Raw genomic sequence first — 19,820 nt, 5'->3', positions numbered from 1 at the left:
CTAGCTCCTTCTGTTCTAGCTCCTACAACAACTCGACCAAATACTGTGAGAACCAGTCCAGCCAAGACCCTACCTCCCTCTGCAAGGTCTACTACTTCTGTTTCCCACACTCAGCCCCTTCCAACCACACTGGATGCCAGAATGGAGGCAGACCCTGTAGACCCTCTCAGCACAGGTACAATTTTAATTTTTTTTTTAAACTGTATCCTTTGTATCTAAGAATAAACTGCTCCTATTAGACACGATCTATAGTGCCAGGCGCACGCTACGCCGCGCACGCGGAATTTTAGTTGGCTGACGTGAGTTAGCCCTTCTATACGATGGCCGCGCGCGCGCGGCATGGAGAGGGGGGCCGACAGGGAGCGGGGAAGACGGGGAAAATAATCTTTCGCGCCGCGACCGGTGCTAAATGTATATATGTATGCATGTGTATGTATGTATGTGTGTGTATGCATGTGTATGTATGTATGTGTGTGTATGTGTGTGTGTATGCATGTGTATGTATGTATATGTGTGTGTATGTGTGTATGTATTTGTGAGTCTACACAAACTTAATAAATATTTTATTTTTACCAATTGTTTTTTTTTTTAAATAAATAATAAATTACACATGCATACACAAACACACACAAACACACACAAACACACACAAACACACACAAACACTGTACCTTCCCAGTATACTGCCCCTATCACTATATTTATGAAAAGCATGCGGCACATGCACGCGCGGTCGCACGGCCGCATGCTCTATATAACAGCCCTTACATTTTAACATAAACACTGTACTTCATCCACCCTTGGAGAGCTGTAGCGATGTACAGAAAGTTTTGGTTTGATTCATTATATTCTTCTGGTGATAGTGTCAATGTGAGAAGCTTGTAATGTATGACCACTTTCTCCATGTACCCATATCATCATGACATTTTAAGAATGTTCTTTTAATGAAATCCTAATCCCATGGCACTGGGGCTCAGAACTGTCCTACATTTCTCTGAAAAACTTGGCGACACACACACACACACACACACACACACACACACACAATATAAATATATCTTTATACTATATTAGTGAAAGCACTGTATGCCTGCATGCATGCCTGCCTGCCTGCCTACCTGCCTGTCTGGATGTCCGGTGTCCCTAGGGGAAATCTCATTGGTCCCCTGGGCCGCCCCCGCACACCTCTCATTGGCCTGAGGCGGAGTGACGGGCCAAAGGACACACAGGGACACACACAAACACACACACCACCCTCCTCAACACACACACACACACACACACTCTCTCACACTCTCTCTCCACCCTCCTTAACGGCTGCCCGGCCTTGACCCCCCCCCCCGCCCTTCCCGGCGGCTGGCCCGCAACAACGGAACCACCCCCTATCACCACTCCGCGGGACCTCAACATCACCCTCTCTCCCGGTGCTCACCCTCTCTCCCGGTGCTCACCCTCTCTCCCGGTGCTCACCCTCTCTCCCGGTGCTCACCCTCTCTCCCGGTGCTCACCCTCTCTCCCGGTGCTCACCCTCTCTCCCGGTGCTCCCTCTCTCCCTGTGCTCCCTCCCACAGACCCCCCCCCCCCAGAGCACGCTCTCGCTGCTCTCACCTTCAGGCCTAGAGGCCGCGCCCCCAGCTCACCATCCCCGGGAGCGCTCCTCCGGCTCTCTCAGTCGGGAGCTGTACGGGCCGGCTGCCCACACCACCTCCTCACCTGAGCATCTCAGCTCCGCCTCGCCGGGGGGAACGGAGACCGCCGAGGAACCCGAGGAGGAGCGTGGCCCGGTGCGAGGTAAGTAACCGCAGGGGAAGGGATCTTTCACCCGGCCCGGCCCTTCACCCGACCCGGCCCTTCACCCGACCCAGCTCTTCACCCCCCCGGCCCGGCGCTTCACCCGACCCGGCCCTTCACCCGGCCCGGCCCTTCACCCGACCCAACCCTTCACCCCCCCCCGGCCCGGCGCTTCACCCGACCCGGCCCTTCACCCGACCCGGCCCTTCACCCTGCCCGGCCCTTCACCCTGCCCGGCCCTTCACCCTGCCCTTCACCCCCCCTGGCCCGGCCCTTCACCCCCCTTGGCCCGGCCCTTCACCCCACCCGGCCCTTCACCCCACCCGGCCCGGCCCTTCACCCCCCCCGGCCCGGCCCTTCACCCCCCCCGGCCCGGCCCTTCACCCCACCCGGCCCTTCACCCCACCCGGCCCTTCACCCCACCCGGCCCGGCCCTTCACCCCCCCCCGGCCCTTCACCCCCCCCCCCGGCCCGGCCCTTTACCCTTCCCGGCACGGCCCTTAACCCCCCCCCCGGCCCTTAACCCACCCCCTGGCCCTTAACCCACCCCCTGGCCCTTAACCCCCCCCCCAGCCCTGCCCTTAAACCCCCCCCCCCCCGGCCCGGCCCTCAGCCCCCCCCGGCCCTGCCCTTCACCCCCCTCCGGCCCTGCCCTTCACCACCCCCCTGGCCCTGCCCTTCACCACCCCCCCCCGGCCCTGCCCTTCACCACCACCCCCCAGCCCTGCCCTTCACCACCCCCCCCCGGCCCTGCCCTTCACCACCCCCCCCGGCCCTGCCCTTCACCACCCCCCCCCAGCCTTGCCCTTCACCCCCCCCCCTCCCGGCCCTGCCCTTCACCCCCCTCCGGCCCTGCCCTTCGCCCCCCCCGGCCCTGCCCTTCGCCCCCTCCCTCCCTGCCCTTTGCCCCCACCCTCCCTGCCCTTCGCCCCCACCCTCCCTGCCCTTCGCCCCCACCCTCCCTGCCTTTCGCCCCCACCCTCCCTACCCTTCGCCCCCACCCTCCCTGCCTTCGCCCCCACCCTCCCTGCCTTCGCCCCCACCCTCCCTGCCTTCGCCCCCACCCTCCCTGCCCTTCGCCCCCACCCTCCCTGCCCTTCGCCCCCACCCTCCCTGCCCTTCGCCCCCACCCTCCCTGCCCTTCGCCCCCTCTCTCCCTGCCCTTCGCCCACTCTCTCCCTGCCCTTCGCCCCCTCTCTCCCTGCCCTTCGCCCCCTCTCTCCCTGCCCTTCGCCCCCTCTCTCCCTGTCCTTCGCCCCTCTCTCCCTGCCCTTCGCCCCCACCCTCCCTGCCCTTCGCCCCCACCCTCCCTGCCCTTTGCCCCCACCCTCCCTGCCCTTCGCCCCCACCCTCCCTGCCCTTCGCCCCCACCCTCCCTGCCCTTCGCCCCCACCCTCCCTGCCCTTCGCCCCCACCCTCCCTACCCTTCGCCCCCTCTCTCCCTGCCCTTCGCCCCCTCTCTCCCTGCCCTTCGCCCCCTCTCTCCCTGCCCTTCGCCCCTCTCTCCCTGCCCTTCGCCCCCACCCTCCCTGCCCTTCGCCCCCACCCTCCCTGCCCTTTTCCCCCACCCTCCCTGCCCTTCGCCCCCACCCTCTCTGCCCTTCACCCCCACCCTCCCTGCCCTTCGCCCCCACCCTCCCTGCCCTTCACCCCCACCCTCCCTGCCCTTCGCCCCCACCCTCCTTGCCCTTCGCCCCCTCTCTCCCTGCTCTTTGCCCCCTCTCTCCCTGCCCTTCGCCCCCTCTCTCCCTGCCCTTCGCCCCCTCTCTCCCTGCCCTTCGCCCCCTCCCTGCCCTTCGCCCCCTCCCTGCCCTTCGCCCCCTCCCTGCCCTTCGCCCCCTCCCTGCCCTTCGCCCCTTCGCCCCCTCCCTGCCCTTTGCCCCCTCGCCCCCCTCCCTGCCCTTTGCCCCCTCGCCCCCCTGTAAGCAGCTCCCCCCCCACACATTCCTTCATCTCCAGCCTGATCCCTCCGTACACACACACGCACACACTATATATATCTCTACACATAAATATATATATATATATATATATATATATATATACATATACATATACATATACATACACAGAGACACACACACACACACACGTACACACACACACACACATGTAGACACACACACATGTAGACACACTGGTGTACACACACGTACACGTACACAGACACACACACACACAGACACACACGTACACAGACACACACACGTACACAGACACACACACGTACACAGACACACACACGTACACAGACACACACACGTATACGTAGACACACACACGTACACGTAGACACACACACACACACGTAGACACACACACACACACGTACACACACACACACACCTATACAGACACATATACAGACACACGTATACACACACACGTATACACACAGACACACGTATACACACAGACACACGTATACACACAGACACACGTATACACACAGACACACGTATACACACAGACACACGTATACACACAGACACACGTATATACACAGACACACGTATACACACAGACACACGTATACACACAGACACACGTATACACATGTATACACAAACACACATACACACACACACGTATACACACACACGTATACACACGTACACACACACGTAGGCACACGTATACACACACGTAGGCACACGTATACACACACACACACATAGACACACGTATACACACACATGTAGACACACACGTAGACACACACACGTACACACGTGTACACACACACGTAGACACACATATGCACACACCCTCCCTGCCCTTCGCCCCCACCCTCCCTGCCCTTCGCCCCCTCTCTCCTTGCCCTTCGCCCCCTCTCTCCCTGCCCTTCGCCCCCTCCCTGCCCTTCGCCCCCTCCCTGCCCTTCGCCCCCTCCCTGCCCTTCGCCCCCTCCCTGCCCTTCGCCCCCTCCCTGCCCTTCGCCCCTTCGCCCCCTCCCTGCCCTTTGCCCCCTCGCCCCCCTCCCTGCCCTTTGCCCCCTCGCCCCCCTCCCTGCCCTTTGCCCCCTCGCCCCCCTGTAAGCAGCTCCCCCCCCACACATTCCTTCATCTCCAGCCTGATCCCTCCGTACACACACACGCACACACTATATATATCTCTACACATATATATATATATATATATATATATACATATACATATACATATACATACACAGAGACACACACACACACACACGTACACACACACACACACATGTAGACACACACACATGTAGACACACTGGTGTACACACACGTACACGTACACAGACACACACACACATACACAGACACACACGTACACAGACTCACACACGTACACAGACACACACACGTACACAGACACACACACGTACACAGACACACACACGTACACAGACACACACACGTATACGTAGACACACACACGTACACGTAGACACACACACACACACGTAGACACACACACACGTAGACACACACACACACCTATACAGACACATATACAGACACACGTATACACACACACGTATACACACAGACACACGTATACACACAGACACACATATACACACAGACACACGTATACACACAGACACACGTATACACACAGACACACGTATACACACAGACACACGTATACACACAGACACACGTATATACACAGACACACGTATACACACAGACACACGTATACACACAGACACACGTATACACATGTATACACAAACACACATACACACACACACGTATACACACACACGTATACACACGTACACACACACGTAGGCACACGTATACACACACGTAGGCACACGTATACACACACACACACATAGACACACGAATACACACACATGTAGACACACACGTAGACACACACACGTACACACGTGTACACACACACGTAGACACACATGTGCACACACCCTCCCTGCCCTTCGCCCCCACCCTCCCTGCCCTTCGCCCCCTCTCTCCCTGCCCTTCGCCCCCTCCCTGCCCTTCGCCCCCTCCCTGCCCTTCGCCCCCTCCCTGCCCTTCGCCCCTTCGCCCCCTCCCTGCCCTTTGCCCCCTCGCCCCCCTCCCTGCCCTTTGCCCCCTCGCCCCCCTCCCTGCCCTTTGCCCCCTCGCCCCCCTCCCTGCCCTTTGCCCCCTTGCCCCCCTCCCTGCCCTTTGCCCCCTCGCCCCCCTGTAAGCAGCTCCCCCCCCACACATTCCTTCATCTCCAGCCTGATCCCTCCGTACACACACACGCACACACTATATATATCTCTACACATAAATATATATATATATATATACATATACATATACATACACAGAGACAAACACACACACACACGTACACACACACACACACACACACATACACAGACACACACGTACACAGACACACACACGTACACAGACACACACACGTACACAGACACACACACGTACACAGACACACACACGTATACGTAGACACACACACGTACACGTAGACACACACACACGTACATGTAGACACACACACACACACACGTAGACACACACACACACACGTAGACACACACACACCTATACAGACACATATACAGACACACTTATACACACACACGTATACACACAGACACACGTATACACACAGACACACATATACACACAGACACACGTATACACACAGACACACGTATACACACAGACACACGTATACACACAGACACACATATACACACAGACACACGTATACACACAGACACACGTATACACACAGACACACGTATATACACAGACACACGTATACACACAGACACACGTATACACACAGACACACGTATACACATGTATACACAAACACACATACACACACACACGTATACACACACACGTATACACACGTACACACACACGTAGGCACACATATACACACACGTAGGCACACGTATACACACACACACACATAGACACACGTATACACACACATGTAGACACACACGTAGACACACACACGTACACACGTGTACACACACACGTAGACACACATGTGCACATTCACGTAGACACACGTAGACACACACACGTAGACACACGTATACACACACGTAGGCACACGTATACACACACACACACACGTAGACACACGTATACACACACATGTAGACACACACGTATACACACACGTATACACACACACGTACACACACACACGTACACACACGTATACACACAGGCACACGTTCACACACGTATACACGCAGACACACGTATACACGCAGGCACATGTAGACACGCAGACACACGTAGACACGCAGACATGTAGACACGCAGACACACGTAGACACGCACACACACGTAGACACGTAAACACGCAGACACACGTAGACAAGCAGACACACGTAGACACGCAGACACACGTAGACACGCAGACACACGTAGACACACATGTACACACACGTAGACACACACACGTAGACACACACACGCACGTAGACACACACACGTAGACACACACACACGTAGACACACACACACACGTAGACACACACACCTACACGCAGACACGTACACACACACGTATACTCACACACATGTACACGTACACACACACACATGTACACGTACACACACACACATGGAGTCATACACACACATGTACACATACACACACACACACACGTATACACACACACGTATACATATACATCATGTATACACACACACATGTATACACACACATGTATACACACACACAATGTATACACACACATGTGTATACACACACACACATGTATACACACACACAAACATGTATACACACACATGTATACACACACACATGTATACACACACAAATGTACACACACACAAACGTAGACACACACAAATGTAGACATACACACACACACACACACACACATGTATACATACACACACTTATACACACACACACACATACAATGTATACACACAAACATGTATACACACAAACATGTATACACACACACGTGTGTATACACACACACACACATGTATACACACACACACTATCCCCAGCACCACCACATCAGCACACCGGTATCCCATGCCCCCCCAGCACACTGGCATTCTCGGCTCCCCACCATTCCCAGCCCCCATCAACACCATCAGCACCCACACATTGCCACCTTCGCACCTCCCCCATCGGCACACCCACATCCGCACCCCCACATCAGCAACAAACCCTCCCAAATCAGCACACCGATACAATCACCATCAATACAGCCACAGCAGCAGTACCACCGCACACCGCCATGGGCCGCGTGGACCACTCCCCACCCAAATGCCACCCCCACACCACAAACATCCCGGGCAACGCCGGGGCTCTCAGCTAGTATATATATATATATATATATAAATACAGCTCAACCCCGTTATAACGGATCGCGTTATAACGCGGTGTAAGCGTGACTCCCAATTTTCATATATTTGAATACTTTACTACATGATTATTGGTATCGTAAATACTTTATTCTACAATGCATACAATTGTACATTATTTCTAACGCGATCCGCTTATAGCGCGATGTGATTCTTTGGACCCCAAGCTCAGCGTTATAAGGGGGTTGAACTATATATATATTGCATTTTAACTCATGGCAACACAAGACAAATGGTCTATTCTTATTAGAATCTAATGATTTTGGTAGACGTATATGAAATTATAAACACAAAAGGAGAAAAGAAAGGGTCAAAACAAAGGAGCATTCAAAAAATATGTAATGAAAAAATAGAAAAATTGACTTTATTAGCAATGCAAGAATTCAACACAAAAGACAGACTCAAACACATACCCATATAAAATTAACTGCTGTAAAATAAAACTTATAATAACTAAACACAAATAAACCCCAAACCTGGAATGACCAAATAATAAGAGTTCTAATAGAGCATAACAAAACCAGGGGAAAGAAAATTCCCCTAGTAGTGTGACATATGAAATTATATTAAAGATTATTTTCACAATATAAATAAACTATATATAGACACCGGGCAAAAATATAGTGGGAGGTCTCTAGCTTAGGGAACGCTTTTAAAGAATTATATTATACTGAGGGGTCTAAGGATCAATCTGTTCCCACACAAAAGCATGGGAACAAATTATTCCTCGCTGTTCAATTGATTTGATGCATCTACTAACAGATCATGAGAAAAATAAATTAGAGACAACTAATCATGATTTAGAGACACAACTATAATAAGTCAATAAATGGTAATCTTTCCCTGAGTTTAATCAAATGTAGTGTAAACTAAAAAAATTACTTCAATAAATTTATACTGGAAGTTACGGCCTGAAAACACCAGAAATTTTATGGCGATCCCAATGATTTTAAATCTGGGAGAATTTATAAACACAGCTTCCAAAAGAGTAAGTTTAGCCCAGGAAATAACGAATCATCAACAGAGTGGGATACAGTACCTCTGATAACAATGCAGACAGACACATAAGATTAACTCAAGACAGATCAGAAGTAGACTTTAGACCTTTTTTTAGAACAATGAAGGCAAATAACCAGTATCAGAGAAAGACCTGCAGGAGCCAGAGGGGGTCTCGGGACAGAGATGTGTGGAGCTATCGGAACAAACAACGGAGATAGCTCCATGGAGTAATAGCTCAGTCCAAAACACACAGTTAGTGAATTTATCCTCCCTCTCCCTAAGCACACATGATAGCAGCCTTCTAGCCAAGGGTTTATCTTTTCCATCCAACACTGTTAGACTTGTAATATAGTGCGTGCTGGTGTGTGTGCGGACGCGCGCACGGCGTTGCACATGCACGTGGGGCGGGCATTTCGTTTGTAGAGGGTAAGCGGTGATGCGTGTGGCTGGGGGAGTGGCTATGACATCACAGCGCAAGGCCGCGCTGTGATTGGTTCATAGCGTCACATGGTGCGTCAACAGTGCAAAAATACAATTCTCTTGTACTTTCTCTGGTCTGCCGCGCCACCACTCACGGCCGTGATCGCACTCGTCTCAACTGTATCAACGTCAGCCTCACACAGTCAATTCGCTCACGGTAGCACAACAGCGCGCTCTATATTACAGGCCTAAGTAACGTTTTGGAATGGGTGGGAGACACCCATTTATTCGCAAGATGTCGTTTGTTACACAAATTCTTCAAAGGAAGAGCAAAATCATGAATTCTTCGAGGGAAAAAAAACTATTATCACTATTTAACAATGCAGTGTGATCCCCGTGAGGGTCTGTTTACCTAATCAAAACCTCAAACCAAGTTTACACCGTCCAAATATGGAGGTTTTCACTACATTTGTGACAGAGGATCTCGAGAGAATGTTACAGGGCAGTATCGTGGAGAATGTGAGTAAGGCCTGTAATATAGTGCGCATGTGTGCACTACCGTGCGCGTGTGCGTCAATTATAATTGGCTGTGTTAGCCAGACGTTTCTATGCTAGGATGTGCGCACGGCCATGAGCGGTGGAGCGGTGGAGCGGCAGACCAGGGAAAATACAATCAAATTGTATTTTCACTCTGTGGCCGTGCCGCGAACCAATCACAGCGCGGCTTAACGCTGTGACATCAGAGTCACGTCCCCTAACCGTGCACGTCACAGCTTGCACCCTTACAACTAAACGCGCATGCCACGTGCACGCTCAACGCCGGGTGCACGCCTGTGCGCGCACCAGCGCCTACTATATAACAAGCCTAAGGCTAAGGCCCCGCTCCCTCAGTCAGCGCGCCCGCACTGCAGACAGGCGGGGCGCTTACAGACATAGACCGCGATATGCGGTCTGTAGGGAGCGGGAGCCGGAGCGGGAGGTGGGCGGGAGTGGGAGGCTTGAGCGGGAGGGGGGGCGTGGCTTGAGCGGAGGGACCCGCTACTCTCCCCCCCCCCTCCCTCCACGGGCTCGGGCTGGAGCTGCTGATGGAAGGTAATCAAAAGCAACACACACACACACACAGGCACTCATATACACACACACACACACACACACACAGAGGCAGGCACTCACGCACTCAGGCACACACATACACAAACACAGATAGGCACTCAGACACACACATACACAAATACAGATAGGCACTCACGCTGCTTTCCCTCCACACTCCTCCCCGCTCCCCAAAGCCTCTCCTCCTCCCGAAGCCTCCCCTCCTCATTGGCTCACAGCCACACCACGTGACGCGTCGACGCTAGGGATTACAATTCTCTTGAATCCCCTAGCGGCTGATGCGTCACAGCGTGTAGTGAGCTGTGCAGCCAGGGGGGACCGGGACCGGCTCGGGAGGATCCCCTGCTGGTGGGGAACTCTCGTGTGGCCGCCCGCGCCGCCGGGCGCAGCGGGTCCCAGCCCTAAAGAGGAACCGAACTCTCTGAAAAAAGTGCAAAATAATAAATCCATCATAATCAAACCAATCTGATAAAGGATATAGTCATTTCAAACACCACAGATTACATGAAGGAAAATCTCAGACTATTATCTGATAGGGCATGTACAGTATATAGGATTCTGAATAGTGTCATATAATAATTAATTTAATTAGGCCTATGTTCTATTTGACCACTCAAGTAAACAAAGAACTACAATAGAAATAGATCAAAATATCAATTTTAATGTCAAATCAAAGCAAAGAATAATAACAAGCATAGTGATTACAGCACTTGTTGATACACTAAAGAATATAGAATTTACATATACTGTAGGTAGAATTAATTATTTATTATTATTATTACTATCCCCTAACTATGAAGATTACTCCTAAATATACTTTCCAAAGATTAAACCATAACTGTTACCAATTGTTGATGTGTATTTTTCAAAAATGTAATATATTACATCATGATTCATTTCATATACCGTAGATGAATTTTGGAACAAAAATCGGATAATATCTATTTATAGAAACGGCATTGAATAATATTGTAACAATCTCCATATATATATATATCTATATCTATATATATATATATATATATAGATATAAATATATCTATATATATAGATATATATAGATATATATATAGATATATATATATATATTGGTATTTCAGCTTCTCAGAAGCAACGGCAAATATGGTGGTTAATCAATCGCGTTAGTTACTATGACAATGCATACACTATTTAAACTCCTGCCTGATCGTTGCTTTGGTGACCCTTGAAAAAAAGTCCTTTCGTGACGCGAAACTTACGTTGCTTATTTATACGTTACGGTTTTTCACCAGTATTATTACAAGTGTTGTTGTTATTAAAGATTAATGACAATTGTTTATATCCACGATGGTGCCTTGAGTGCAGATATAGCAGTGATCTTTTCACCTTACATGTTTCCCTTTAGTTATCTGTTTTGCATCACCCTAAAACTGTAGGCTGAGCAAGGGTGTTTCTTTAACTGAGCACTAAAAAATGAAGTGGACGCACTAGGGTCGGTGTTGGATAACGAGGAGTTGGTAGAAGTCCCATGATGGCATGGAGTCAGGGTAGATATTTTGTTTTCATTCTGTTTCAGCTTCTACAACAACTCGATCAAATATTGTGACAACCAGTCTAGGCAAGACCCTACCTCTGTCTGCAAGGTCTTCTACTTCTGTATCCGACACTCAGCCCCTTCCAACCACACCTGATGCGAGAATTGAGACAGAACCTGGAGACCCTCTGAGCACAGGTAAAAAAAAATTGAAATGTCCCCTTTGTGTCTAAATTTACACTGCTCCACTCACACTTCAACATACACACTGAGTCCCTCAGGCTGCGCTTATAGTGCCAGCGACGCAGCTTTGCGGCAAAACAAATGCATTGCGGATTGGTCGCGATCGCTGGAAGTCTTCTCTATTTGATTTTCCAGCGACCGTCGCCTGACCGTCGCCGTCGCCGGCACTATAAGCGTAGCCTCATGCACCATTGGAGAGTTGTAGCAATGTAAAGAAAGTTTTGTTTTGAGCAATTATATTCTTCTGGTGATAGTGTCAACTGTGAGAAGCTCGTAATGTCTGACCAACCTTTTCTATGATTACCCCATATCATCATGACATTTTAAGAATATCCTTGTTTTCTTAAATCCTAGACCCATGTCACATTGCTTCAGAAGAGTCATACATTAGGCTTCGCTTATAGTGCTGGCGATGGTGACGCGACCGATGATGTCACCCGTCGCCACCCGCGAAAGTTGTCATTTTGTTTTTTAGCGACGGTCGCCCGTGACGTCACTAAAGGGGGCGGGCAGCGCTCTCTGATTGGTTTAGAGACAGTCACATGTGGCGACTGTCTCTAAAAATCAAATAGACCCGGCTACCAATTTTCCAGACGCTCCGTCGCCATTGCGCTTACTATAAGCGCTGGAGTCAATTGTTTTGTTTTCGAGCGACGTCGCCGTCGCAGGCACTATAAGCGCAGCCTACTGTAAGGCCTCGGTCCCGCTGCGCTCGTTGGCGCGGGCGGCAATGTAGCGAGTTCCCCACCAGCAGGGGAATCCTCGCGAGCCGGTCCCCACTGGCGGCACAGCTGACTACACGCTGTCGCGCGTCAGCCGCTGGAGACACCAGAGAATGGTGTTTTCTAGCTTTGACGCGTGACGTGTGTGGCTGTGAGCCAATGGGGAGGGGAGGCTTCGGGAGGAGGAGAGGCTTCGGGGAGCGGGGAGGAGTGTGGAGTGAAAGCAGGTGAGTGCCTTTCTCTGTGTGTGTGTCTGTGTGTGTGCGTGCCTGTAAGTGTGTGCCCGAGTGCGTGAGTGCCTGCCTCTGTCTGTGTGTGTGTGTGTGTATGAGTGCGTGAGTGCCTGCCTGTGTGTGCGCGCGTGTGTGTATGAGTGCGTGAGTGCCTGCGTGTGTGTGTGTTTAATACTTACCGAAGCTCCAGCTCCAGCCCGAGTCCGTGGAGGGAGGGGGGGGAGAGTAGCGGGTCCCTCCGCTCAAGCCACGCCCCCCCTCCCTGTCAAACCGCCCACCTCCCGCTCCGGCTCCCGCTCCCTACAGACCGCATATCGCGGTCTGTGTATCTCAGCGCACCGCCTGTCAGCAGTGCGTGTGCGCTGACTCTGGGAGCGGGGCCTTAGCCTTAGTCTGAAACAGTTGGAGACCCTGTTCTGGACCTAAATCTAATGCTGATATAGAGTTAAGATGACAGAATGGTAGGATTTGGGTATTTCATTGATTTTCATTGTCATATAGCTACCAACTGATGTGAGCAGCACTATAGCAAGCACTGATCATGCTCCTGACATATATTCTACCGTCTCCCACATATTTCAATGTTTCTGTTGTATCCTCCTGCTCTCTTCTTTCTTCATTTTAGTAGCTCTTTCTTTAAAAAGAAAAGCATGTTTACTTAAAATATATATATACCATAATGTAGAGCAGGATGTCTGTTTTACCTTTACAGTTTTTCCTCTGCTCGCTTATTTTTTAAACTGTGTATCTTATTCCTACAAAATGAACCCAAAACCTACATTCTGTCTGCTAATTCTCACTCACTTATCGACATTCATAGGCCTCATAGAACCTTATCTGGGACCTTATCTGGGAACAATACGATATTGTTTTGCTGATAAGAACGTTTGTATGGTTGTCTGCATGGAGCACCATGGCAAGAGAATAAACAGCAGGAGTTGCCATGTGCACACGCTGCTGTTGGGTCTTTTTAAAATACAAATTTAAATACAATCAAAAACCGATACTGTTGGAAAACAAATTAATTATTTCTGGTAATCTGCTTTAAAGGACATCACATGGATCTCACTTTCAAAATAGGTCATATTATGGGCAACTGCACGTTTAACATTGTCTAGCAGTATAACATGTTATTGGTTAAATTGTCAGGACTACAGTAGTAATATATACATGTGTTTTTGCGATATATATATATATATATATATATATATATATATATATATATATATATATATAAAATAAAAAAATAAATAGATGATACCGTTCTGTGGCTAACGAAATGCTTTTATATACCAATGTGTTACATACATGTGCTTAATATTTGTTCTATGTCTGTATTTCATGAGTATGTAGATGTGCTACAATATGTTTACACGTTGGGAATATAATGTCTACGCATATTTGTATTTATGCAAAAGATATGGTTATAACATGTCTCACACATACACTTAGAAAATCTATAACATATACGAAGCATAATAGAAAACATTAGGTATAAATGATACATTTAGGGTTGTGACTTTAGGCAAAGTTGCTCTCAGCACATGAATTGTTGTTTTTTTGATACTGTACATTAGTACCATTTTGTGTATCACCTACTTATTTATTTTGGTTTATAAGGCTTTGTCCTTTCATTCACGGCATTGCTGCTGAGTTACATGTTGCAATATCTTGCTCAGTCACTCACTATTTTGGGCTTAAAACCTTTTTGAAAGTTTACAGTCTTACCAATGTATATCCACAACATTTTATTTCACTATTTGGTGCATAGCATTTCTTCCACCTTCAGATTCCAGTAGAGATTTTCACCTAGGGACAATTACACCGATGGCAGAGGGTTACGGCATACCAGCGTTACACGGCACCATGGTTGGGAATCACTGCTTTTTACCCATACATTTGTGTAAATGTTTAAATTATGTTCACAATTTAATTTCAAACTTAAACCAATTGGACTATGCCATAAGCAACAGGGCCGCCTACAGGGCGGGACAGCAGGTGTTCTGGGCCCGGTGTCTGCGGGGGCCTGGCCAATGCTGCAAGTTGGGCTGACCTCTGGCCAGGCCCAGCTGCCGGACTTATCGCGGCCCCGGCTCTCACTCAGCTGCAGGCCTTTTACTTAGGCTGCGTCCAGGGTGAAGCTGAGCGTTTGTGCGTGCTCATGCTCAGCGCGATTAAACACATTATGGCAATGTGTGGGTCGAAAGTGCGCACGTATGTGTCTGTAAGTGCTCTGCGCTCAGTTGCTTGCAGAGACAAATATATTTGAATTTGTAGCGCGATGGCTGCGTCACGTGAGCAGTTTGACCAATGAGGGTGAACCAGCTTTGTGACATCACAGCCACACCCCCAACGTGCCCCCCCACCCCCGCACATGCAACTACACATTTTCATCTACACGGTAATCGCCCCTGCTAATTCAGCGCCTAACGTCACGGCGTACGAACGAGAGTGCGCTCGCTCTCAGCCTTGACGTGGCCCTAGGGGGCGGCCCCAGTAACTTCTACAGTGCACGCCTCGGCGTGCGCTGTGCGTTCAAACTCCGCCGCCCCAGTAAATCCAGTCCCAGTAACTACCTTGTCGCGCACCTTTCCCCAGCGGTGTGCAACAGGTTTTCAGGCAGGCAGGGGAATTTAAGATCGTAGTTTGTGACGGAGGCGTGGCCATGCCCCGCTGGCGGTTCAGCTAATGAGGATGAACCAGCTGCGTGAGGTCATGGCCACGCCCCTGCAAACCCACCGCCATGCCCCCTCCCATCGCAAATGCTCCCTCTCCCCCCCCAGACCGCAGATCGCGGTGCAGCGCTGTGCATGCGCCACGCCGCGCCCCCCCCAGCTTCCGCCGCGCGCACCAGTGTTGGAAGCACGTGGGACAGAGAAGCCTGCAGCTGAGGGAGAGCCGGGGCCCAGCCACAAGAGGACCGGCAGCCGGTCGCATTCTATAATTCGGTCTTTGTTCTCCAAGTCATTATATATTTCATAGGACTCTATAAAAGTAGGAAGCAAAACTGAGTGAAAAATAAATAAACTAAAGTAGGAAGCACTGGGCTCACTGTTAGATAACAAGGACTTGGTACACAGCCCAGGACGGCATGGAATCAAGTTGGGTTTTCTGTTTGCATTTTATTGCAGCTCCTACAACAGCTCGACTAAATATTGTGAGAAAGTCTACCTCTTCTGACACTCAGCCCCTTCCAACCACGCTTGATGCGAGAAATGAGACAGACCCTGTAGACTCTCTGAGCACAGGTAAACAAAAACTGTCCAGTTTGTATCTAAATATACACTGCTCCTCTCACACTGTAACATAAACACTGAGCCCCTCATAAACCATTGGAGAGTTGTAGCAAAGTGAAGAAAGTCTTGCTTTGATCCATTATATTCTTCTGGAGACAGTGCCAAATGTGAGAAGCTTGTAATGTATGACCACCTTCTCCATGACCCCATATCATCATGACATTTTAAGAATGTACTTGTTTTATTAAATCCTAATCCCATGGGACAGTGGTTCCGAATAGTCCTACATTTCTTCGAAAAACTTTTCATTTTCTTATAGTTACCACAGTGCCATCACCTGGTGTGAGTAGCACTATAGCTGGGACTGATCACTCTCCTGAGATATCTGCTCCCTTCCCCACATCCATAGTATCTTCTAATTCTACCACACTCAAAGATAACATATCTATAGAGCCAGAGCCAATAGACACCTTTAGCTCGGGTATATGGCTGTACCAGCTACAAAGTACACAGAGCCATCCACATCATACAGTATCTGTGACATACACTAAATACAGTACCTCTCTAGTACTCTCTAGAGCAGGGCAGGCCAACCTTTTTTTCAGGTGTGCCAATAAATGGGCACATATGCCCTACTGCGCCCCCACTGCCCTACTGCCACGGTGCCACTGTCCTACAGCACCCCCACTGTCCTACTGCCACTGTACCACTGTCCTACTGCACCCTCACTCAATTCACCCCTCCCTTCTAAGAATTTTACCTTGGGGGTGGTGGGAAGCTTCCAGTCACGTGGCAGTGGGGAGCTGGGGACTCGGTGGATGCAGAAGTAGGGTGGGGGAGAATGGCATGAGAATGTCCTGCATCTGAGGAGAGAGCTGGCTGCCTGGGCACGGGGCAGCAGAAGAAGGTAGCAGAAGAAGCAAGTCTCTTGATTTACGGGGGGGAAAGAGCAACAGGTAGCCGAGAAGGAAACCGGTGGAGCTCACGCCTCCCAGAGAGGCTGTTCCCCAAGCATTATCATGCGGGCCATTCCAAATGCTGTTAAGGGCAACTTTGAGGCCCATGGGCCACGGGTTGGCGACCCCTTCTATAGACCAGAGGTGCGCAAACTTCCTGTGCTGCGTCTCCCCTGCCTGCATTCCTCGGGTGTTGTGCCCCCCTGCAGCATCAAATGACGCCATGGGGTCACGTGACGTCACACCACATGACCCGCCCCATCATTTGACGCCATGTCTCTATTGCAACAGGCGTCAAATGACGGCGCGTTGCCATGATGACGCGTGGACTGAAGCCGGGTAAGTAAATTAGAGAGGCCGTGCTCTCTCTGCGCGGGGCCTCTGTAAACGTTGCGCCCTCCCCCAAAAAGTATTGTGCCCCATAGTTTGCACACTCCTGCTATAGACCTTGTACCTCTCAAAATGTCAGCAATAGAGAGCAACATTTTCACTGAAGTTTGCAAACCAAATTTCACCCCCCCCCCCAAAAAAAAAATTACCGAGCATGAAAAGTCCATTTTCAGGTCGCACGACCCCACATTTAGGTCACATACTTCTTAATATACTGCCATTTTTGCTACATTCTGGCAAAAGTGGCAACATTTTGCAAAACACATTTGAAGACATTTACATATCTCTAGCCAGCAACACACAATGATCAAAGTGTGAACCTCAAGCTTGCTCTATACATGAAAAAAAATAGTTTAGACCTTTTTTGTTCTTGAAACCAAAACCCATAGAAATGACCCTTCATTAGACAGGGATCTCTTTTCCATAAGCATATAACTTCATTTCCCCCTTCTCTTATTCTCTCCTCTTTCCTTGTTTTCTATTGTTCAATGTACATTACAGTAAAAAAAAAAGGTATGTTGTACCCTGCAACGACAAAGCATTACCGTGTTAAACAAGCAGATTAAATGCAATTACCCAACCCATGAATATAACAGAGTGGAAAAGATACTTTTATAATTGGCTTTCTTCCCTAGAACAGAGATATGCTAGGTGGGAAAATATACAGAAAAGCATTAATATTCAGTACCTCACTTTGAACACGGTGTTTTATCCGCTCCTTGCGTTAATATCTTTTTGTGGTGTCTCTGCTTCAGAATTCCCACCACACCATCCCAGTTGGTTGCCACAAGTTACCAGTTCATCTGCTGATCTTCCAGTGACAGAAACAGAACGGGAGTCAGACATCACAACTCATGCATGGCTGGATATGAACTATTCTTTAACTCTCACTGACCAGGAGGAGGTCTTCAACAACAATGGTACAATAAATAATATAGTGTGCAATATATAATCAGAATAAGAAAGCGTTCGTACTGATTTTCTCTGAGTCTCGCTGATTTTTTGCACCGGCGTCCCATAGTATTGTCTATATTTTTTTTTAAATGAAAATACAATTTTTGATCTGGAACCTCCAACTTTCACTAATTTCAGTCGTTGGTCGTTGATATCTTTGCAGTGGGATTTTGGGCAAGTACTGCAGCTTTCTCCCTGTATCTAAGGTACCAAACATTAGACCTTTGTAGAAAATAATTTGTTCTCAGATAAATCTGCCTACAGTCTCAGTAGTATGTAATGTAAATGAATAAATAAAAATAAGTACAGTATTTGTCCATCTATTCACATATTCACATGTAACTGATAGAGTGCTGTTCTCCTAAAGTCCCCTAGTGGGCAGCATTGCTTTATATGATAACTAGAAGGTACAGTACCATTTAAAATAAATAACACTGTAGCAGACTGAATGCCAAGTATATTTCTGGGGACCAGAATTCTGCATATGTTTATTCATGACAAATTACATGATAAAGGAAATATTATTTCTGCTTAATAGCGGATGATATGACACATAATGCATAATGCTTGTGACCTAATAAGTCAGTAAAGAATCTCAGTGTAGCCATAACTGTGAATTTCCTGGCATTTTCACGCCTTGTTTTGTAAGGCAGCATCGGGGATAGCCTAGCTTTGCAATGCTTTGCACTGAATCGTCGGCGTACAGGTAAAAGTAATTAACTACATTCTGTGACTGCTGAGGAAAAGGCCATTAAATGTTATTTTTGACAGGAACAATTCTGTTCCTGAAAAAGGAAGGTATTTTGACATGACACGTTCTGAAGATTAGGAGCCTTCAATGAGTCCTCAGAATTATATTTCTTTACTAAGCCTGTT

At 49.1% G+C, this 19,820-nt stretch overlaps 1 protein-coding gene across 5 annotated transcripts in view; it reads left to right on the top strand.

Moving 5' to 3' along the window:
- LOC142495980 (uncharacterized) overlaps positions 1–19,820 on the top strand; it is a 45,460-nt gene that overhangs the window by 9,843 nt on the left and 15,797 nt on the right. For 4 of the 5 annotated variants that reach the window (XM_075602173.1, XM_075602169.1, XM_075602170.1 and 1 more), the window contains exons 3-6: positions 20–175; positions 12,253–12,408; positions 16,540–16,656; positions 18,746–18,910. In XM_075602173.1, the coding sequence (XP_075458288.1) occupies positions 20–175; positions 12,253–12,408; positions 16,540–16,656; positions 18,746–18,910 (594 nt within the window). The remainder of the gene's footprint in view (positions 1–19; positions 176–12,252; positions 12,409–16,539; positions 16,657–18,745; positions 18,911–19,820) is intronic. The other variant, XM_075602172.1, reaches the window with a different exon arrangement.

The sequence above is a fragment of the Ascaphus truei genome, chromosome 5 (genome assembly GCF_040206685.1).
Source record: "Ascaphus truei isolate aAscTru1 chromosome 5, aAscTru1.hap1, whole genome shotgun sequence".
Classification (NCBI taxonomy): Eukaryota; Metazoa; Chordata; class Amphibia; order Anura; family Ascaphidae; genus Ascaphus; species Ascaphus truei.
This window is presented reverse-complemented; position numbering and strand designations above follow the sequence as displayed.